Genomic DNA, 22,741 nt, shown 5'->3' with positions numbered 1-22,741 from the left:
AAAATTATCAAGCCTGGTATTCTTCCTTTAACAGTGCTATTAGTGAGGTTCGACTCACAGCAACTCAGGAATTGGACCTCATTCCTGTTAAACGTAAACGGCTACGTTCAGTTCATGTTGGAGATCCTCAAACAGCTTTGAATAAAGCATGGGATAGACTACGTGAGTGTTATGCTGCTCCAGAGATCATTGAAAGGTCTCTGTTTCAAAGACTGGAAAATTTCCCCACAATCTCAGCTAAGGATAATGTCAGGTTACGAGACCTTGGAGATTTACTAATGGAGACTCAAGGAGCCAAAGAGGATGGATATCTCACAGGACTTGTATATCTGGAATCAGACAAATAATTGCAAAGCTTCCTTTTGCGCTACAAGAGAAATGGATATCTGCAGGCTCGTGGTATAAAGAACAAAACCAGGGTCGCTTCCCTCCCTTTGACTACTTTTCTGACTTTGTGCGCTATGAAGCAAAGAAGAGAAATGACCCAAGTTTCATGAGTCAAGGAAACACAGTAACATTTGTCAAATCAGAGAGAGGAATCAGTAGGAGTTTTACTCAAACAAACCAGTTTTGGTTTCAAAAACTGATGTCTCAACCAATGATGATTTCAGCAAGACCTGTCCGCTACACAATAAACCACATCCTCTCAAAAGGTGCAGGGTGTTCAGGAATAAATCCTACAGTGACAAAATGGCCTTTCTGAAGGAGAAAGGGATTTGTTTTAAGTGTTGCTCCTCTGTCTCACATTTCGCTCGAGATTGCAAAGTCTTCTTAAAGTGTTCTGAGTGCAACAGTGTAAATCATGATACTGTCATGCATCCTGAGCCATCCCCCAAGTCATCTAAAGCTCCTTCAGCCCAGCAAGACAATGGCGGGGAGGTTGACAGTCAAGTCAGTGAGGATATTGTTTCAAACAGTTGTACAGAAGTTTGTGGTCCAAGTGCAATGGGGCGATCATGTTCAAAAATCTGCCTTGCAAAGGTTTATCCCAGTCATTCCAGGCACATGGCAATCAAAACTTATGTCATCTTGGATGACCAGAGTAATCGCTCTTTAGCTAGGCCAGAGTTCTTTGAACAATTTAAAGTAAAGAGCAAACCCTTCACATATCACCTTCGAACATGCTCAGGCATGATTGAATTGTCTGGCAAGAGGGCAGATGGATTTCAGATTGAATCTATGGATGGGAAGGTCCAGATTGCACTCCCGTCACTCATCGAATGCTCAGAGATGCCAAATAACCAGTGGTGGAGAAAGTACTCAAAAAATTTACTTAAGTAAAAGTACAAATACACAGTCAAAAATGTACTCAAGTAAAAGTCAAAGTACCACATTAACATTTTACTTAAGTAAAAGTAAAAAAGTCCTGGCTTTTAAAAATACTTAAGTATTAAAAGTAAAAGTACTTGCTGAATGCATTACCTAATCGCTAATATCATTAAGTGTGCCAATCGTATTTAATTTTAATACATCAGAAATGTGCCATTTTAATTAACACTACCACAGATTAAACATGTTCTTATTGTGTTTATTCTCTGTAACAGTTTAGACTTAGATATGTGATTCTATGAATCATAATTTCAGGGATGGAAACATTTTGTCTCCTGTCCTAACATAACATGAACTTCATTAGTCACATTTATTTAGAAAGAAATCTAACTGAAAGGGGATGTAAAGAAGGTGCGGGCGGGGTGGAGGCCATGCAACCAAGGAGCCATGTAGCAGAGTTGTAGTCAAGACCACCGAACCCAAGACCAGCGCCCTGCGCTAAATGACACAGTAACATTAAGTTTACCTATCAAAATGGGTTTTCAGACTGATCTGAAAGATCCACATTCCCATAAAAACACCTAGATATTAAATACTTAGAGCTGAAATATATTTAACCAGTATCAATTAAAACTCACTTCATTCTGTTTTGCTTTCATCGCTGTGCTACAATCCGCAGAGGTCTCCTGCTATTCCTAGAAAAATAACGCCCTGGGCGGTTGCCCATATTGCATATGTCAGAAACCACAACTGAAACATCGCAATTAACGGTAAATAACGTTCAAATATGAACACTGTCCAACGGCGCAACAAGTAACTAAGCAGAATGAGCACCGTGACTGTTCTCACCCTCCCTCCCACTGCAATGTTTACCACCATGACAGGAGACGAAATCAATCAATGAGCAATGAGCATGCTCTGTGTTCATACGTTCAACTTTTACTTATTCAGCGATTAAATAAATAAAAAGTTCAACGCTGTGAACTTTGGTCACAGCGTTGTCCCATATATGCGACACTTCAGTCAACACCTCCACACAGTAATTCAGCGCATGAGTGACAACTTTTTTTCATCAGATGCAACATGTGTCTCAGTACAGCTAGCTTTGCTAGCATAGATCTTACCTTTCTTTAAGCTTTTCTTCCAAGTGACGGTAAAAGTTGGACGAAGTCCCACCGTCTGTGAAAGCGAAGCGCTGCTGATTTTACATGTCGCCATATCAATTTATGCAGCGCTATTATATTATAGACAAACATCTCCTCCCGCTCAGAGAAAACCACTGCGCATGTCTGGAGCTCGGAGTGCGAGTAAAGGTGGAGGCGATGGGTGACAACAGACACTAAGTCACGTTATTGCTCGGATTTTACGGCGCCACCTTAAATCCCTGAACTTCACATTTTAACGGAAGAAAAGAGCAACGCGACTTCGATGTAACGAGTAACGCGACAGTTTTGTAGAAATGTAGTGAAGTAGAAAGTACAGATACTTACTGTAAAATGTAGTGGAGTAAAAGTAGAAAGTCCCCATTATTAAATCTACTTAAGTAAAGTACAGATACACGAAAACTGTACTTAAGTACAGTACTTCGTTACTTCCCACCACTGCTTTCTGGTTGAGTGAAAATCCTTTAACATCTAAAAATGTGTGAGGTAACGAATATTTTATATATAATCTACTGAGATGATGAGCATGGAAGGATGCTTTTTATCATGTCCCCTCATAAGAAATGAGTTATTTGTTTTAGCCCTCATCTCAATTAAAGCTTTATTGTCACTTAAACAGAAATAGTGATTCTGGAGCCTAGTAGAATCACTATTCTACTCTGTGGATGATTCTGTTTCATCAACAGAGTTTGAGCTATGATTTCAGGAGGTATGCCTCTGTTGAGATTTTAAATTTACCCAAACGCTAATGTTTGTCTGTGTGCCAGTTCAACACTGAAGTTTACCATAAATTGCCTGCACTGTAAACAAGTGTCCTACATTGCAAAGAGAGAACAAGGCAGATGTTAATGTCAATTTAATATTTGGAAGCGTGGCCAGCATTGACTGAACGGCTTCGTTCACTTCCTCTGCTGCCATTGCTCTTTAGCTAAAGGCAGACTGCAATTCTAAAACAGAGCAGAAAATCAACGTCATTTACAACTTCTCTGTTTGCTGATTGGCCTAGTTGAAAATCTGAGTGAAGGGGAGAACGCCCAGACTGTGCTGTATGGGAGAAATGTTTTGAGTGAAATTGCACAGGAAGGCAATTCCAGACTAGTGATTCTATAAAGCTGTTATTCAGCATGCTAAACAGTTGTGATCCTCCACAGAGAATCATATGCTCTGTGGAGGATTCCTGGAGAGAACATGGGTTCTCTCCAGGAATCTTCACTCAGTCCAAAAACTAGCTTAAGTGGCATACTGCATTGTCTTTATGTGTGAGTGTTTGTTGGTCGTGGATGTCTCAGTGAAGAACTGCTGCCCTGCCTCTGTGAGTACTCTGCCTCACATTTGTTGACTGACCTCATGTGACTGGTCAAGTCCAATCAAGTTTATTTGTATAGCATGTTTCAGCAATAAGCAGTTCAAAGTGCTTTACATAAGAAAAACATCATACCAATTATGAAAAATGCAATAAACATTACATTTTGTCGAAAGCCATAATCAAAATCATAAAACAAATGTACATCAGATTAGAGAAAGATGTTACAGATTAGAGAAATATAAAAACTGAATGCGACTTTCCATGTTTGGTTCTGGTTCTAGTTCTGTTGATGCAGAGCAGACCAGAACCAGATGATCAGACAAGTCTGGAAGACTGATACAACAACAGTATTGTGTATTTTGTAATGTGTTTTGATGCTGAGCTGTTCAGTATTTTAAAATAAATTCCCTGAGCTACATGGAGCCAGTGGAAGGACTGGGATGATGCGCTCTATCTTCCTGGTTTTACTGAAAGTGAGAGCAGGTGAGTGGCTGGTCCAGCCCGTCTCCAGGCCGGTTGTTACCTGATGTACTCTGTGCCCTACAGGAGAGCCCAGAGCGTTGGCCATGAGCCCCTGAGAAGACAAGGCTCCTCCACCACCAGCCGCCCCCCTCAGCCTCTCTCTGCCCAGGCCATCAAACACATCTGGGTCCGTACGGCTCTCTTTGAGAAGGTTTTGGATAAGATAGTCCAGCACATTGTGGACAACTCCAGGTGATTCTTATGTTTTAAGTTGTTTTTTCCCCTACTTGCACTGCACTGACCCAACAGTTTTCTCCTGTTTTGTTGTTGCTGAAAACCAAGCAGATTCTCAGAGTTGAAAGCTTTATTCTGCTTTCTGTCTGGCTAACAATAACAGTGTGCTGGATGAGCTGTCCATACTATGTCATGCTCTGATCAGAGTCTCAGACCTGAAGTCTGTGATGTTGTCAGACAGAACAATGTGATCGCATTTTAATTAAAATTCTTGATACCCCTGTTGAGAAGATGGAAACTTCACACAGCAGCAATATAGTTCATCTCATCTGACATGTTCATCCACATTAAATGTCAACTTCTGTGTTGCTCCCTCTGAAATAAAGAGCAAATGGAAGATGACTGTTACAGGTTGTGACCTCCCTAAACCTGCCTCTGTGAAGCTGCAGTGAGCAGGATGAAGCAAAATGAAATGAGTGTGTTTTATTTAGCTTACAATACTCCTAGGAAGTTGAATTCAACACTTTAAAAGTTTCTATATTGGTCTTGATTATGTTAAAATAACACTTTTGAAAATGTTATTAGTGAGAGTTGAAATAAGTTGAAATTTAACTCACATCAGTGTTGATTTACCTAACACTAGTTTTTTAGTATCAAAAGTTAATGCTATGAATGTGTTAATTCAGCACAGATCAACATAAAAATCTGAATTTTAAAATACTACTGGTAGGGTGTGTTGTAGTGGTGCAGGAGTTAAGCATAACTCACATATGGAGACCATAGTCCTCAACTCTACTGTTGCAGGTTCACTTCCTGGCCTTTGCTGCATGTTTTCCCCCTTCTCTCATTACCCACTTTCCTGTCAATTCACTATCAAATAAAGGCCACTAGAGCCAATAAAACCTTTGAAAAATACTACTGGTAATCAATAATTCGCAAATTCACTTTAAAAAACATTAGATGCCACTTGAATCTACAAAAAAAATCCAACACAAGTTGTAGTTTGAATCTACTTGTATTTCAAAACAAGAACATCAAACAGGCACTGACAGCAATATACAAACCGGATTCCAAAAACGTTTGGACACTAAACAAATTCTGAATAAAAATTGAATGCAATGATGTGGAGATGGCAAATGTCAATATTTTATTCATAATAGAACATAGATGGCAGATCAAAAGTTTAATCTGAGTAAATGTAACATTTTAAAGGAAAAATATGTTGATTCAAAATTTCAGTGTCTACAAATCCCAAAAAATTTGGGACAAGTAGCAATAAGTGGCTGGAAAAAGGAAATTGAACATATAACAAACAGCTGGAAGACCAATTAACACTGTACATCTCTAATCTGAGGTACATTTGTTTTTATGATTTTGATTATGGCTTTCGACAAAATGTAATGTTTATTGCAGTTTTCATAATTCTTTACTGTATGATGTTTTTCTTATGTAAAATTGACAACATGATTGGGTATAAAAAGAGCTTCTTAGAGTGTCAGTGTCTCTCTGAAGCCAAGATGGTAAGAGGATCACCAATTCCACCATGGTTGCGCAGAAAGATAGTGCAGCAATACCAGAATGGTGTTACCTAGCGTAATATAACAAAGACTTTTAAGTTATGATCATCAACCGTGCATAATATCATCAAAATATTCAGAGAACTTGGCACAATCGTTGTGCATAAGGGTGAAGGCCGTAAAACTCTACTGGATCCTTGTGATCTCCGGGCCCTTAAACGCCACTGCACCTCAAACAGGAATGCCACTGTCAAGGAAATAACAGCATGGCCTCAGGAATACTTCCAGAAAGCATTGTCAGTGAACACAATCCACCGTGCCATCCGTTGCTACCAGCTGAAACTCTACAATGCAAAGAATGTGCCATTTCTAAGCAAGCTTCACAAGCTCAGCCATTTGCACTGGGCCAGGAGTCATTTAAAATCGAGTGAGGCAAAATGGAAGACTGTTCTGTGATCAGATGAGTCACGATTTGAAGTTCTTTATGGAACACTGGGACGCCATGTCATCCGGAACAGAGAGGACAAGGATAACCCAAGTTGTTATCAACTTGGGTTGATAACAACCCAAGTTGTTATCAACTTGGGTTGTTCAGAAGCCGTTCATACCGCCCATACCGTTCAGAAGCCTGAACGGTATGGCTACAGGCCGATACAGAGTTTTACACTAGAGCTACAGGCCGATACAGTTTAATTAAGTTTAAAATGTATTTTCTTTAATGTTACTTTTCCGGTTATGTTTGTTTATAATCCTTGAAAAGTTCGACCTTTTCAGATTTTAAGTTTTAAGAGTTTATTAATCGTTTGATCTCGATTGGTTTTGTCTGATCGGATGTAGGGGAACTTTACAGGGGCGTAACATTTTGGAGGCACCGCTGAGATTGAGTGAGACGAAGTTTGACTTCTGTTAGGACCAGACGTCTCCAGCTCTCATTCACTCATTCAGCTCCCCTTTAATTTAGTTACCCAGGCAGACAACATCTACTGGACAACTGTCTGGCAGTCTGAGTTTCTACTACCAAGGGCAAAAGCAATCTGAGGTGAACCTAAGGTGCCAGGAGTGCTGCAACCGAGGTTTAGCAAACAAATTACTGCTACAATAGAACACTGATCAGTTATGGAAAAGAAGATGGAGTCAACCGAGGTAGAGGCATTACAGTTGGAGATAATAGGACATTTGTGCACTCTGCCTGCAGAAAGCCTAAAAGAACTGTGTGATTTTCTCACCATTGCCTGGTCAAAATTTGAACATGTGACAGGAAAGAACAGGACATCACTCATCTTAATGATTAGTAATCATCTACAGAGTGAAGAGTTCCCGATGTTGGAGGATTTGGGAATGTCAGAGCTTCTCTGCTTTAAAGACAAAATAACTGAGCTCCAAACTGAGGCTACAGATAGCCCAGTAAAGGAATTTAAAGTAGCATGACATGAACAGCAGAATGAATATGATGAGATATTGGGCAGTACGTCCACAGAAACCAGACCTTCTCAGTCTCATGTACCATCCCAAATAAGACATTCTCACGAGGAGGATGTACATAAAGTTCAGACTGCCGTGTCCAGCCTTGGAATTCCAGCTTAGGCTCTACGTCACGCCCCTGCTGTATGGCACAAAGAATTCAAAATATCTGGACAAATTGGAGACCCAGGACAAAAAGATCGCCTCACGTTTTCCAGTTTCGCACGACAAATTGAGCATGGTCTCCTCAAAGGCTTTCCAGAGACTGATGCTGCCATAAGGGCCATTGTCCCAGGGATGCAGTTGCGGAGTTACCTAGAGGGAAAAAATGACCTTACACTCCCCACCCTGAGAAGAATACTGCGCTGCCATTATCAGGAAAAAGTGCAACAGAATTATATAAACAGCTGTCATCAGAAGCACAGAGCGTTAAAGAAACTCCTCAGAGTTTTCTCATCCGCACTCTAGACCTGCAACAGAAGATTCTGTTTGCATCACAAGAGTCAGAGTCAGGCTTACGTTATGATCCAGTGCTGGTGCAGAACATGTTTCTCCATACAGTAATGACCGGTTTGCTGAATAATAACATAAAACGTGACCTTCAGCCATCTCTAGAGCAAGCTGGTGTTTCTGATTAACTTTTATTTGAAAAACTAAATATTGCATGTGCCTATGAAAGTGAGAGGCAGGACAAGAAAAAAATGCACGCACCACAGCGATCGGTGACTGTGCACTCTGTTCAGTCTGACCACACCGCCACTGAGAAGGACAAAATAAGCCCGTCGAGTCACAGTAAGAGTCAAACAGATATTCTTTCAGAACTGCAGGCGATGAAAGCAAACATGACCCTGCTTAAAGATCTGAAAGCTGAAGTGTCTTCTATTAAAGAGTCTATGCAGCAGCCCTCTTATCTGCAGAGGCAGCACCCAAACCCAGTATCAGTACCAGATTGGACACCAGCTCAATCAGTGCCAGCTTACCACAACCCATCACTAACACACAAGCCTGCAGTACATCATGGTCTCCATCAAGCTCCTGTGCAATACAGCTACTTGCAACCCCCTCCAACACATCACAACTATTTATCACCACTCCCAGGACAACATGATCATCTTCCACCCAACCAGAGATATGGAAATCAACGTCCCCTCTCCACAATGAAGTTGTGGAGAGGAGAAGTTGTGGAGTGCCAGCAGGAAAATTTGGAGGACTGCATTCACTGCTTCAGGTGTGGCAGCAGTGAACACTTCTCAGCTGGCTGCAGGATGAGGAGATCAGGCCAATTCAGAGGGAGTGCTTTAAACGAGCAAGGGTTACCCCAGCGGGGCAGGGAGTGACCGTGTCATCAGCAGTGCCCCAACTCTGTGCACACTGTGGTGCAAGTGGGTTAAAGGTGAGACGAACATTTTACAATGTTCATCTTGTAAAAGTGTGTTATGCTGTTCTGAGGGATGTCAACATGAACACTGGGCTGTACATAAAAATCAGTGCTCAACAACTTCTTGTAGCACCGTCCGAGCCACACCACAAAAGAAACAGCAAGTTAAATTTGCCCCACTTGTTGGAAAAAAATATCTGATTGACTGCTATACCCAAGGTGAGCAAATTACAGCATTGTGGGACTCACAAGTGACTGTAGTAAGTGAACAATGGAAAGCAGAACACCTGCCACATGTGACTTTGAAAGACATTTCTGGGATCATTGAAAACAGTGACACTTTCAATCTCATTGCAGCCAATGGCCAAGACATGCCATATTTGGGATGGATAGAAGTCGCATTCAAACTGGCTGCAGATGGAGTCCCAACAACAGAAGTTGTTGTTCCCACACTAGTAATTAAAGGCAATAGTCTTGCTCGTCCTATTATTGGTTCAAATGTCATTGGCCTGATAGTGGATACTGAACTGCAGCAAAGCAAAGACACCAATAAACAGCAGTTAATCAAAGCTGTCCAAGCAGCTTTTTCTGACTTTGAAATGGATGACGCTGAAGTGTTTGTGGCTAGAGTTGCTGCTGAACAGCAATTCCTGGAGTATAATGTCAAAACCACCAGAGGACAAGTACATGTCCCAAAACAAACATTAGTAAAGGTAGAGTGCCGTGTTATGACACCCCCTTTACAGGAGGAGACAACTCTGATCTTTGAACCTAGTGTCAACCCACAGTGGTCAGAAGGTCTAGAGTTCACTGACACCCTCATAAAACTGAAGAAAGGTACAAAATCATTCATGATTGTGGATGTGCAAAACCCAACAGACCATGACATAGTACTCTCTGGGAGGACTGTTATTGGGACAGCACAGCTAATCCAAGCAGTTTACCCGACCACAATCTTTGAACAGTCCTGCTCCACGTCCCCATTAACAGTAGCTAATGTGGAGGTGAGGAAACAACAAACCTCTGATTGTGACTGGGACCCCCCAGTTGATTTGGACCATCTCAGTCCCCCTGAAAGAGATCTGGTTAAACAGATGTTAAGAGACGAGTCAGGCTCCTTTTCCTGTTCCGATGATGATATTGGGTGCATCGGGAATCTGCGGCTGTCCATCTCACTGAAAGACACTGAACCTGTGGCTAAAACTTACCTTTCAGTTTCAAAACCATTATACCATGAAATGAAGAGCTATCTACATGATCTGATCACACAAGGTTGGGTGCACAAATCAAATTCCCCCTATTCTTTCCCAGTGGTGTGTGTTCGAAAAAAAGATGGAAGCTTACGCCTTTGTATCGATTACCGTGAGTTGAACCATAAGACTGTACCAGATCGCCAGCCCATTCCCAGGGTACAGGACATTATGGATGGCCTGGGAGGCAACTCATGGTTTTCGCTGTTAGATCAAGGTAAGGCTTACCATCAAGGGTATATGGCAGAACACAGCCAGCCCCTCAATGTCTTTGTGACCCCCTGGGGTTTATATGAATAGATTCGCATACCATTTGGGTTAATGAACAAACCAGCTGCTTTCCAGCGGTGCATGGAAGAATGTCTCGAGGGGCTCAGAGATGAAATTTGCATTCCATACCTTGATGACATTCTTGTCTTTAGTAAGTCATTCGAAAGCCACGTTGAACATGTCAGAACTGTTCTTAGACGATTGAGAGCGCATGGCATAAAGTTGAAGCCAGCCAAATGTGAAATGGTTCGGCATGAGGTTCGCTATCTTGGGCGGGTCATTTCATCAGAGGGCAAAATCGACCCTGCTGATACCATTGCTGTCAGGGCCCTGAAAGACAAGCGACCAGCCACTGTGGGAGAACTAAGAGCCATTATGGGCCTCCTGAGTTATTATTGTCAGTATATTCGAGACTTTTCTCAAATTGCTGCCCCTCTTTATGATCTCATGAGAGCTCCTGCAGATTCAAAACAAAGTGATAAACATGTTACAAGACAGAGACAGAATAAAAGAAAAACTGGGACCCCTTCCAACTTTCCCACTGTGTGGACAGAAAAACATCAGCACTTGCTTGAGGAACTGTTAGACCACCTGGTGGAACCACCAATCCTCTCCTTTCCTGATTTTAGTAAACCCTTTGTACTTCAACACAGATGCTTCCAATATGGGCCTGGGGGCAGTTTTGTATCAGGAACAGGAAGGAAAAATGCGTGTAATAGCATATGCCTCGCGAACATTCACCAAATCTGAAAAAAACTACCATTTCCACTCTGGAAAATTGGAATTCCTTGCCTTAAAATGGGCTGTCTGTGAAAAATTTAGAGACTATTTAATTGGCTCGTCATGCACTGTCTATACAGACAACAATCCGCTCACTTATGTCTTGTCTACAGCTAAGCTGAATGCAACCGGGTGTCGGTGGCTTGCTGAATTAGCGGATTTTCACCTTACCATCCGATACCGACCAGGGAAAGAAAACATCGATACCGACTGTCTGTCAAGGTTGCCAGTGGATATTAACACCATGATGGAACATTGTACTGAGGAAATGTCATCTCGTTCAGTTCAAGCAGTTGTACAGTCAGTTGAGGACCCAAGTTCCCATGCAGTATGGTCCATGGCACTCTGCTCAGTGCAAAGAAATCAGCACTTCACACCAATCGCCTCTTTCGCTGGAAGAGATTTGTCGAGACCAAAGGGAAGATACAAATATTGCCCCAGTGATTGAATATTGTCAGTTAAATAAGAAACCTGACAGAAAACAGCTAAAATCCTTCAGCACAGAGAGTAAAAGACTACTATGTGAATGGGAAAAACCAACTTTGGATGATGACGGCATCCTGCGTCGAAAGACAGAAAGACGGACACAACTTGTTTTGCCTGAAAAGTACAAAGCAATCATTATGAAGGGACTACATGATGACATGGGACATCAAGGGGTTGATTGAACCACTTCATTGGTGAGAGATCGTTTCTTCTGGCCATACATGCAGCATGACATTCAGCACTATGTGGCTCAAAGCTGCACATGTATAAAACAAAAGAAACCAAGCCGAGAGACTAGGGCACCTCTAACTAATATTGTTACAACCCAGCCTTTTGAGTTGGTTTCTCTCAATTTCCTGCATGTTGACAAGTCAGCTGGCGGATATGAGTACATACTTGTCATCATTGATCATTTTTCAAGATTCGCCCAGGCTTATGCCACAACATCTAAGTCAGCAAAGACTGTGGCTGATAAACCTTTTAATGATTATGCATTAAAATTTGGATTCCCCCTACGTATTCATCACGATCAAGGTGGTGAATTCGAAAACCAACTCATGTCACAACTTAAAAGAACCTCTGGAGTTTTGGGCTCGCGGACAACACCGTACCATCCTGAAGGCAACGGCCAAGTTGAACGTTTCAACTGTACACTCCTACAAATGCTGAGGACCCTTACGGAGAAAGAGAAGTCCAACTGGAAAGAGTCACTGAACAGATTGGTTTTTGCATACAATTGCACAAAATGTGAAGTCACTGGCTTTTCTCCCTTCTTTCTTCTGTTTGGAAGGACTCCAAGACTACCGATTGATGTACTCTCCCGCTTGACACTAGAAACAGGTACACCTGATCACAGAGAGTACATGCGAAAATGACGAGAAGGGATGCAACAAGCTTACAACATAACAAGAAACAATGCAAGAAAATCAGCTGAAAGAGGCAAAAGAAACCATGACCGCAAAGTAAAGAGCTCAGAACTGGAACCTGGAGACCGTGTCCTGGTTAGAAACTTGATCCCAAGTTTCTAACTTGGGGTCAAGTTAGATGATGTGGATGATGTCCTCAGCCATTGGGAGGACATCATCCACAAGGTTGTGTGCTGAGTAAATAAGGATGCTCCTGTATATGAGGTGGTACCTGAACAAGGAAAGGGGAGAGATAGTAGAATACAACACCGCAACCTCTAACTCCCCTGTGACCACCTACCTCTGGAAGTTTCCCTAAAAGTTGCCAGATCTCGGAAAAAAGGTTCAGGACAGACAAGTGACAGTGAACATAATAGTCAACAGAAAGACGACAGTGATGAGGACTCAGAGGATGAATGGTTTTACTACCCATGCCCTGAGCCACACCAACATACAGGTCCCACTGCTGAGGGAGCACACTGATGTGTCAGCAGATCCTGAACCCACAGCAGCAAGGAGAGGAACAAGGCCAGGAGAGGAACAAGAGATGGGGTTAAACCTGGAGGAAGATAAGTGATGCCTGACCCGCTAGTGGAAGATGGAGCACCTGAACAACCAGAAAATTGTGGAGACAGCCCTCTACTACCATCCATGTCACCTCCTTCATGTGAGAACCACAGAGGAGATGAGCGAGTACAAGATAGGCCTAGAAGAGAACGGCGACTACCACAGCGATTCACCTATGATGAACTTGGTTATCCGTCTTGTTACAGTTTGGGACTTCCACCAAGGTCCACATATTGGCTTGACCCAGTGCACTATTATGGACCCCTTCAAGCAAGGTCTATGTGGCCAGAGTCAGTCCAGATGTCCACATACGATCCTGTGTTTGTGTATGGCTGACTCACATTTTAAGTACTCAATATCGGCACTTAAAGACTTTGATTAGGCCAAGTGCCTGTATATGGACTAAGTAGATTTGGGTTTTATGGACTATGTTTGTCATCTTACTCCAATTATTGAATGTCGAGGACGACATTTCTGTTGAAGGGGAGTGTAGTGGCTATAAAACTATTTTAGATAACTAAAAGGGAAAACAAGATCTAGTGATCTGCGATCAGTTATTTTGATCTTTCAAGTTCAGAGCTACAGGCCGATACAGTTTAATTAAGTTTAAAATGTATTTTCTTTAATGTTACTTTTCCGGTTATGTTTGTTTATAATCCTTGAAAAGTTCGACCTTTTCAGATTTTAAGTTTTAAGAGTTTGTTAATCGTTTGTGTCTCGATTGGTTTTGTCTGATTGGATGTAGGGGAACGCAATGCTTCTGCTCCTCCATTACAACACTGGAGACGAGAGCGGTAACATCATGTCCGTTTTTTCATTACTCCCCTTTACAGGGGCGTAACATTTGCATGTCTGGAAAGGCACCATTAATGCAGAGAACTATGTTCAGCTTCTAGAACAACATATGCTCCCATCTAGACGTCATCTCTTTCAGGGAAGACCCTGCATTTTTCAACAAAATAATGCCAGACCACATTCTGCAGCAATCACAACATCATGGCTACGTAGGAAAAGGATCCGGGTACTGAAATGGCCAGCCAGATTGATAAGATTCATGTTACTTTGCACTGAAGGTGAAGTGTGCTTTGAAAGTTCATCAAAAGCTGCCATGGTTGGTCTTGTGTGTTATGGATGGTCAGGGATGGTCTTGTGATCACTGATGGTGAAGTGTCTTTGGCGCTGCTCTTGTTTTCACCAACATGCAGGAGGAAGGGCTGTCCTGGCTTCAACACTGGCTCACATCTTTGACAAAATGCTAAGAAGATGAATAATAAAAATTAACTATATATATAGCACAGCCACATTCAAATAGCAAACTAAGGCAATGAGAAAATGCTTCTACACAAGAAGTAGGACCATTAGAAAAACCACATAACTCCACATATCTGACAACATGGTCCACAGCTTGACATGAGCTATTTTGGTATTCTTCTTGTGGCCTTTGGATGTAGGAAGAAGCACATGAACCAACAGAAAAATGCCAATTTTTTCCAGCCTGGAGGAAAGCAGGAAAAATAGCAAACACATTAGGATAATAGATATTTTAAAGGGAAGTGTGAGCAAATCTAACCAGACCCACCTGTGTGTGTCACCATCATATTCATTCAAAATACTCAGGCATTAAGTGTCACATAATTACTAGGTATTATAGGAATCGGTCAGCTTATAGAAACATTCTGAACAGCATTAAAGTGGTGCCAACCTGTCTGAAGAAATGTGTTGAAGTCATCAAGACAGGCTTCAGTCACAGCTTCATGACATACTAATGAAGAGGAAAAAAACAAACAAAAGGCAGCCATTATGTCATTATTTAGTGTATGCATAGAGACAGAAACATTTTGGCTTAGCTTTGATCGCATAGATCAAGCCACCGGCCCAGCACAGCCACTTTCTCCCCATTATGCCGCCTAAAACCAAAAACTTCAAGAAAACGACTCTGCAGCTAAATAAGGCTGACTCAAATGGCCTTCAGATTTTTCTGACAGTATAAATGTTCGATTAACCACCTGACACCTCGTGCTACACATGCTTGGCTAGCTTTAGCTGCTAACAAAAGTACTAAACCAGTGTTTCTCAACCTTTTTTGTGCCTGCGGCGACCTAACCCATATCCAAGTCCCTCACCGCCCCCCACCAAAGAATTTGTAGGCTACTTTGCACTGACTATTATTTTATTATTAATATAACTATCACTATTGTAGATGTTTTGATTTTTATGCTCGTTTCTGTATTTATCATAAAAAATAATTTCCCAGAGAACAAAAAAGCCATGGGAGTAGAAATTATTTTCACAGGTGTCTACAAAAAATGCAATGAGCATTCAAGTTAAAATTGGTAGGCCTAACAGCAGCCAATCAGAGTGGAAAAAATATTCTTATTTTGTGCCATTTTCTAGTTGATAAATATTATACAAAATGAATAGATAAAAGATGCAAAACAATGGTAGTTTAAACTTTGAACTATTTGCAAATGACTGAGCTCTGCAACATAAAAAATGGATAGAACTGTAACTACATTAATCATAGCTCTTCTTCTCTTCAGTGTTTCTGTCGGTTTCTGGTGGTGCAGCTCTGTGCTGCCTTAAGGAGAATGGGATATCAGAGTATCATCCATAAAATGTCTCCCACATGGCATTTATTGTGCAAACCAGAGCATTCAGTGGAAAAATAAAAGTTCCAGATCCATGACATGACATGAAAAATAATATTGAAGAAATAAATATATCAAATCTAATTAAAAACATAATTAAGTGATAAGTTATTTACTGATATGGTCTGTAAGATATATTTATTCTCAGTACTAGATATGGTCTTAAACCCATAGCACTTCAACAATATTATTTTACCTTTTATCTGGAAATAGTGTCTGTTTATTCTTGTCATACAGTTCTCTGTATTAATTATTGCTTGGAAGGTCTTGCCATACCATTTTGTTCTTCATTCATTTCCATTTAGTTTCATTTGATTATTATCCCCTCTTGGTTTATTGCCATGTCCACTTTAGTTTCTTTCCTGTTGCTAGATTTATTTTATCGTTTATTGACCATCAGTAATCTTCACTCATCACCTGCTGCGCCGTCTAATCGTCATGTTTTTCACATCATGTGTTGATTTTTCACTGTTCAGCGTTGGATTATCTGTTTTTATGCCATAATTCACATCTAGTTCGTCGCTTCGTTTTATGTCCCACTTCTCCTGTTTCAGAGTTTTGCGCAATGTGCGCGTCTTTTTTTAACCCCCAAGGTGCAGGGCGGTCGGGAAGAGTATCGATGGGGAAAAGGCAGACTGACATAAATTTTTTAAAACAATGGAAACAATTTCGGTTTTCTGATTATTGAAATTTTTAAAGTGCTGTGGTACTGTTGTTCTATCACACCGTTTCATACCGGACCACTTACAGCTGCGGTATTAACGCTATAAAATGAACGCTCTCTATTGTGGTATCACCCGTGGAGGGATTTCTTTATTTAAATGGGTTCATTTTTCAGAGGGATACAAAGTCAGGGCATCGTGATTTTAGTAAGTGCGTGTTTATAAGAGATTTTCTGTTGTTCTTCCATGGAAGCGGGCAGCCTTCAAACGGAAATAAAACACTTTTTAATATAAGTTGCTGCTTGACATGATCACAGAACTGGCAAAAATACCAGACAAAGTGAATCTCAGCAATGTCATCAGCTGGTGTAAACAATGGAAATCAAGCACTTTTGATTTTGCTGTGTACATAGATTAGATTGATAAGATTAATAACTTAACCTTTAACAGGTCTTCATTTGAAAGCAGAACAGCAGTTCACTACTCATAACAAAGCTGTATGAGTAGTATTAACACAACAAACTTTGACGTTTTCCAGTCAGTTTTTAATTCAAAACTCTAGCTTCAAACATAAATCATGACTAAAAAAAACATTATCAAATATCAAAAATTTGTATTTTAAATGTGACACCTTAAAGATGCTGACATATTTGTATTTTTATTCAAATTTCTAAATGCTTGTGAAACATTTATATAGGTGTACATTGATAAATTAGAATACTATACAAAGTCAGAATAATTTCTGACATTGTACAGTCAGAAATTATTCAGACTGTATGGAATAATTTCTGTACAAAATAATTTCTGTAGCAAATGATTTTAGTTGTCATTTTTAAAGCAAGTGATTTTAGTTGTCACTATAGCAATCACAGAAGTTGCAGTTTGATTAATTATTATTTTACTTGTTCGCAATATTCTGATATATTGACATAAACTATCAGCAAATGAAAACATGGCTTTAACATTCATTCATGCAAACAGTATAGTGCAACACTAAATGAACACTAAATCAATTAACTCAAAAAATCTATAACAATTTAGAGGATAGCTCAGATGATTAAACCAAACAAACAAACCAGTGGGTCAGTCCATAGGTGATGAGTCTTGCCACCTGATACTCAAGCACAACAAACACCTGGTGTGATGAAAAAGGAACTTTAGCAGGAACCTCCTCTTCATCCACATCAGCCACCAGAGCAGCGGCACCTCCATAGGAGTCCATTTAATCCTAAAATGCAGCTTAGAGTGTAACATTATTGAGTAATAATATCCATATCAAACAGAGACATAAAAGTGAGAATAAATACACTTCATCAACTGCCTTTTACATTTTTTGTTGTTTATTTTAAACTTCTTTCATTATGACCTATTTTTTAAATTCTGGTTGGCAAATTAGTGTAATCTCCAAGTATAACATACCTTGCATATTTTGAAAATTTCTGGAGATTTCGCTCTAAGGTAATTGAGGAGGCCAGCCAGGGGTGCGCATCTTTTTGTATGTATGTGGTTTTTGTCCTTAAAGCAGCGTTTCTCAACGGGGTAGGTACCGCCCCCCGGCGGGCATTCAGAGGACGGCAAGGGACGCTGGCGGAAATTTTCAAGTACACCTCGCTGCAGCATGCAGAAAGGGGCGGGGACGGACCACTGTCAGCCTCTTACCTTATATGGAAATGGGACCATTGCAATCCGGAAGTGAAGGGGGCGCTAGTGGCGCTATTTCCTGTACCAGCCGCGTTAATAATAATAATAATAATAATAATAATAATAATAATAATAATAATGTAACGTGGTATGTCCCTTTAAAAAAATAATTAAAACTATTGTTTTTTAATGTTAAAATCACATTAGTAATAAACAACTTAAAACAAGCAACAATAATGAATTATTATGTATATGTATTTATCTATTGTCACCCAATCTAGCTGAAACAAAAGGCTTAAAAAATATTTAGGAACACATTTATCCATCCATTAATTATCATACACGCACGCATGACCCTGGGCAGATCACCAGTCCATCCTAGATTAAGAAAACAGATACCAAATACTTCAAGAACGCTGTAGTTCAATTAATAGATTGTGATGTAGTGAAACGTACTCTTATAATAAATAAATTTAAATCTAAAATATAACTAGTGCCAAAAACTATTATGCTTGGTTGCAGGTGAGCTCAACTATTGTCATTGTTTACCATAAAGTCTCATTGGAAACCTTTCCTGTAAGGACTCCAGCTTAACCAGTAATCTGATAAAAGACACTGGACTGGTGTCCCACTATTCAATTTAGAAATTCTATATCAACTCTACCAGTTGTATTTGATTCACAAACTGCGCTCAAATATTCAATTGTTGCAAAACCCAGAGAGACTTTTGTAAAACTTTAAATGTAGCTTCAAACTGGAAACACTCAGAGAAAGTAGGTTTTAGAAAGTTTATTTGACAAGAGAATGATCCACTGTGGATTAATCATTGTTTCTGTATGAAAAGCTTCTTTGAAGTCACCAGATAAATAAATCAGGCTTATGTGTACATTCTAACGCTCTTCAATTCAGCCAATCAGCTCATCATGCGCCTCCGTCTCAGCCTATCGGCGCCGGTCTCCTCATCTTCTTGAATTACCCTTCATAAAGTCCGGCTTGATGTGAAGAACTGCTCCTCACCCGAGTTTCCATCACCTCCACCCGGTCTCCACCGTCGCTCAGCATACCTTTAATCTTTGTATTATGGTATGTTTCTAACTGAACATGTTTCTGTATTTGGTTGCTTTATTTAAATAAAAACTGTTGATTCTGATTGCTAAAACATAAACGACTGAGGTTTGCAAAGACAATTTTATTTCTTCCAGTCATTGTTAAAGTATATGAAACGTTACACATGAAATACTGAAAGGTATTATCTTTGCTTGTATTTCAAAATTTTAAAACAAGGTTATCCAATTGTTAAACAATGCTGTTACAATATATTTACAACTACTTTATTGGTTCTACTTTCTCTTTAATATATTAGAGCCACAATGTTACTTTTCCTGGAAACAACAGTTCTACCAAAAAACTAAACAATATAAATCAACTGAACTACAACAAAAGGAACACTAAAAAATTTACATAATGTTTAAAGAACACATTGTGAAAAACTAAAGGATGACAGAACAAATCCAAATGTCAGCAGAACAGATTTACAAAGATGTCACCAAAAAAGAACAATGTGTGACAACTGAAATGTGTGAAAGACTGTGGAAAACAACTATTATTCTCCTTGCATTCAGTACTGACATCCAGGGCAGTGTCCAGGTCTGCCATCACAGTAGTAACGAGGGTAATCTCCTCGTCTTCCATTTCCAGTGAAGCCCACACAGTCTTTATATTGCCGGTTACAGGAAGAACACGTAACAACTGCAAAAGGAATCCGGTTTTCTGCCTTGAATGACTTTGAAAATTTACCCCAGTTGATCTCACCTGTAAATGAATGATAAATTTCATGTAGTTTAAATCTAATTTAACATGTTTTATGTGGAAAAAAGTCAAAGGTTCTTACCATCCAGCCAAGCAAAGCGAGTCCTCTTCCTGAACACTGGGTCAGACACAATGGCTTTAAAGCGCTTGCAGGTTAATGCCAAGGTGAGGTAAGCTGCATCTCCCTGTGCTAGTATCACCTCTTGGAGAACAGCTTCCAGTACATCCAAAGGCATCTGAAAATTACAGAAAAACAGGTGCATTGCAAGACTATCACCAGAATAATGGCTATGACGCATATGATTATGAATGTATCTTTACCTGCAAAATTGGTGGCATCATTTGTACCTGCATGGTGAGAAGCATAAAACAGTAATTAACACTTTGTATCTCTCAGTGTCTTACCCTTTCCATCTCTACTGTCGTAAAAAAATGATGTGCAAAAAATATATTTTCCTGTTTAAAAAAAATCATTTCTGGTTTAAATACAAATCAAAAATAATAGTTATGTGTACATTTTAAAAATTAACCTCAATTTGTGCCTCAGTTGCTTTTGCATAGGTGTGGTCATCAGCACACAGAGTCTGTAAAAAAATATAGATATTTTGAAAGTGAAAGATGAGCCCAAGTCCAAACAACATCAAAACAGTTTCAACCTTTTAACTGTCCTATCCTGATTTTGTTTCATATTTTAACAATCAAGCATTGCATAAAACTGCATTGTGAACGGACATAATAGAAATTACATGATTCAAAACTACACACTGATGAATTTGAACTAAACCATACCTCATATTTTGCCCCCTCATGAACTTTTTTCCGCTTTCTCTCCTTTTGTAGTTCTTCTTTGGACCTTTTAAAAGGACAAATTGAAGATTTTCTTTAAAAAACTGACTTATGTGTATGATGATGTGGTATATTGCACCATTATTCTTACTTCACAGGGAAGTTTCTCAGGAGAGTGAGAGTCCACCATCTTCGTATTGTCATCATGTCATTCTGTGGACATGACAGGTTCGCATTTAATGACATCTCCAACAGAAAGCATGCAGTCTTATCTGTTTCCTTACCTCCGTGAAATCAAATGGTGCTTCCATCACAAAGTAGAGAGCATACTGTGGAGAAAAATGTGATTATGTCTATACAAACAATACAACAAAATGGTGGGAGGAAGTGGATGTTACCATCACTACAAACATTCCACAGTTGTTGGACAGTCCTTGTTTAGGCAATCCCTGTGGTGTTTGAGAGAACATTCAAGAAAAGAGGGAAAATTTAAATTACTTTAACAATCAAATTAATGTATAAGATAACAGCCTTACCCACACTATTGACTGTAAACATTGAACGGAGGAATGATTGGAAATAAGCAGTCTGGTAGCTCTAAAGAACTATAATTGTCCAACAATAACATCTCACTTATATTAATATTTTTAATTTCCATTTTTAAAATAACTATCAGTGCACATACCTTCATTTTAATTCATGTCTGCAGAAATAAATGGGTAATATTACACTGCACATTATGATCAGTAAAACCGTACTTAATAGTAGATATATCACTTAATACTGTTACTCTTACTAGTGTTTTTTGCAGTTATTTACTACTATAAATATATGAAGTAGAGGGAACTACACCCACCTATGATGGCAGCTTTTAGTTTATAAAAAGTGTTAGACTTTCCAGAAATGTTGGCGTGCAAAAACATATTTCAAAAAGGATTAACCTTTTTCTAGTCTTTTTTATGAAAAAAAAACCAACTACAAAACTGTTAAGAAGGTAAATAAATAAATGATAGTGTAAGTGTAGCTTTACATACCGTTATGTTGAACCGTAGCAGTTCTTGTTATGTGATTCTGTACCTTGAACGACTCATCGGCTTTGTATGAGCAAAGAGGACAGAAATATCCGTCATTCGTGCAATACGGAATAATCTTCTCTCCGTTACGAATGTTACAAATAGAAACGTGGATCTGTTAAATAAAATAAAAAAACAAAGTTTGAGCATAAAATACACTTATCAATTATACATTTTATTTACTTTTCTATTTTTATCTAATGGTGCCCTGCAGGGAAATAATTAGCTATGCTACATGCTAAATTTAACCTTACCTTCTATGAATTACGCATTTCAATAGTCTACAGCTGTTTATTATATGCTCAACGTCATCTAGAAAAGCGTATTGATTTACTATGTGATAAAAATTTTAAAGAAGGTAAAAATACCTTTTGCTGACTTTGCGCCTTTTCCATTTTGGATCGTGTGCCGAACACATGAACCCTCTCAAAATTCTTTCAATCGGCATCTCAAACCCGCTTCTTTAAGGTATTTATACTAGAAATTAGGAAAATAGCGCCCCCTTCACTTCCGGAGTGCAATGGTCCCATTTCCATATAAGGTATGAGGCTGACAGTGGTCCGTCCCCGCCCCTTTCTGCATGCTGCAGCGAGGACCTTCTCGAAATTTTTACAAAATGGGGGAGCTGGGATATTTTTCGGGGACGTTTGCTCGAAGGTAAACTTTACACCTTAAATGCACAACAATACAAGTTTAGACTTTGAGCAACTTGTTAAAACTGTATTGTGTAACATTAAAACATACCTGGCTGCAAATGTATCGATGGCAGCTCTCCTTCTCCTCAGTGTTTAGCTCTTGGCGCAGCTCCGCGCTCCTGCGACTAGCAGCTTTACTACATCGGCTGATGACGTTGCTGTGATTCACTCTTCTGGTGTCTGATTTTCAAATATTTTATGTTTTATTAAGAATTTTTGTGCATATGTTTTGGCAGTGGTGTGAACATGTCAAAGCAGCAACTTATATTAAAAAGTGTTTTAATGTCCGTCTGAATGCTGCCCGCTTCCTCGGAAGGACAACAAAATATCGCTCTTATAAACATGTGATTACTAAAATCACGATACCCTCACTGTGTAT

General features: G+C 39.6%; 2 protein-coding genes across 13 annotated transcripts in view; one reads left to right on the top strand and one right to left on the bottom strand.

Moving 5' to 3' along the window:
• sgsm2 (small G protein signaling modulator 2) overlaps positions 1-22,741 on the top strand; it is a 180,601-nt gene that overhangs the window by 95,061 nt on the left and 62,799 nt on the right. For 9 of the 10 annotated variants that reach the window (XM_081614732.1, XM_081614728.1, XM_081614729.1 and 6 more), the window contains one exon: positions 4,285-4,452. The exons of the other annotated variant lie outside the window; for it this stretch is intronic. In XM_081614732.1, the coding sequence (XP_081470858.1) occupies positions 4,285-4,452 (168 nt within the window). The remainder of the gene's footprint in view (positions 1-4,284; positions 4,453-22,741) is intronic. 10 annotated transcript variants of the gene reach the window in all.
• LOC145554591 (uncharacterized) lies at positions 19,169-22,271 on the bottom strand. 3 transcript variants are annotated; one of them, XM_081614743.1, is made up of 9 exons: positions 21,629-22,271; positions 20,993-21,043; positions 20,879-20,923; positions 20,746-20,807; positions 20,598-20,661; positions 20,339-20,392; positions 20,130-20,156; positions 19,891-20,044; positions 19,169-19,811 (listed from the first exon to the last, which is right to left on the bottom strand). In XM_081614743.1, the coding sequence occupies exons 2-9, from the start codon at positions 21,005-21,007 to the stop codon at positions 19,618-19,620; spliced, it is 615 nt and encodes a 204-aa protein (XP_081470869.1). In that variant the 5' UTR covers positions 21,008-21,043; positions 21,629-22,271; the 3' UTR covers positions 19,169-19,617. The 3 variants fall into 3 exon arrangements, with proteins under 3 accessions (XP_081470869.1, XP_081470868.1, XP_081470867.1); XM_081614742.1 differs by having other exon boundaries at positions 20,993-21,782; positions 22,036-22,271; XM_081614741.1 differs by having other exon boundaries at positions 20,993-22,271.

This window comes from Poecilia reticulata, chromosome 13 (genome assembly GCF_904066995.2).
Source record: "Poecilia reticulata chromosome 13, P_reticulata-male-v2, whole genome shotgun sequence".
In the NCBI taxonomy this organism is placed as follows: Eukaryota; Metazoa; Chordata; class Actinopteri; order Cyprinodontiformes; family Poeciliidae; genus Poecilia; species Poecilia reticulata.
Note: the sequence above shows the minus strand (reverse complement) of the source record. Positions and strands in the feature narration are given on the sequence as shown.

What these genes read in the sequence shown, in the direction of transcription:
- LOC145554591 (XM_081614741.1), bottom strand. Translation starts at nt 21,064, where the DNA reads ATGTTCTCTCAAACACCACAGGGATTGCCTAAACAAGGACTGTCCAAC. An exon ending in ATGAGGGGGCAAAATATGAG is followed by an intron (nt 20,393 to 20,597) that starts GTATGGTTTAGT and finishes ATTTTTTTACAG; the next exon opens with ACTCTGTGTGCTGATGACCA. An exon ending in TCGCTTTGCTTGGCTGGATG is followed by an intron (nt 19,812 to 19,890) that starts GTAAGAACCTTT and finishes ATTCATTTACAG; the next exon opens with GTGAGATCAACTGGGGTAAA.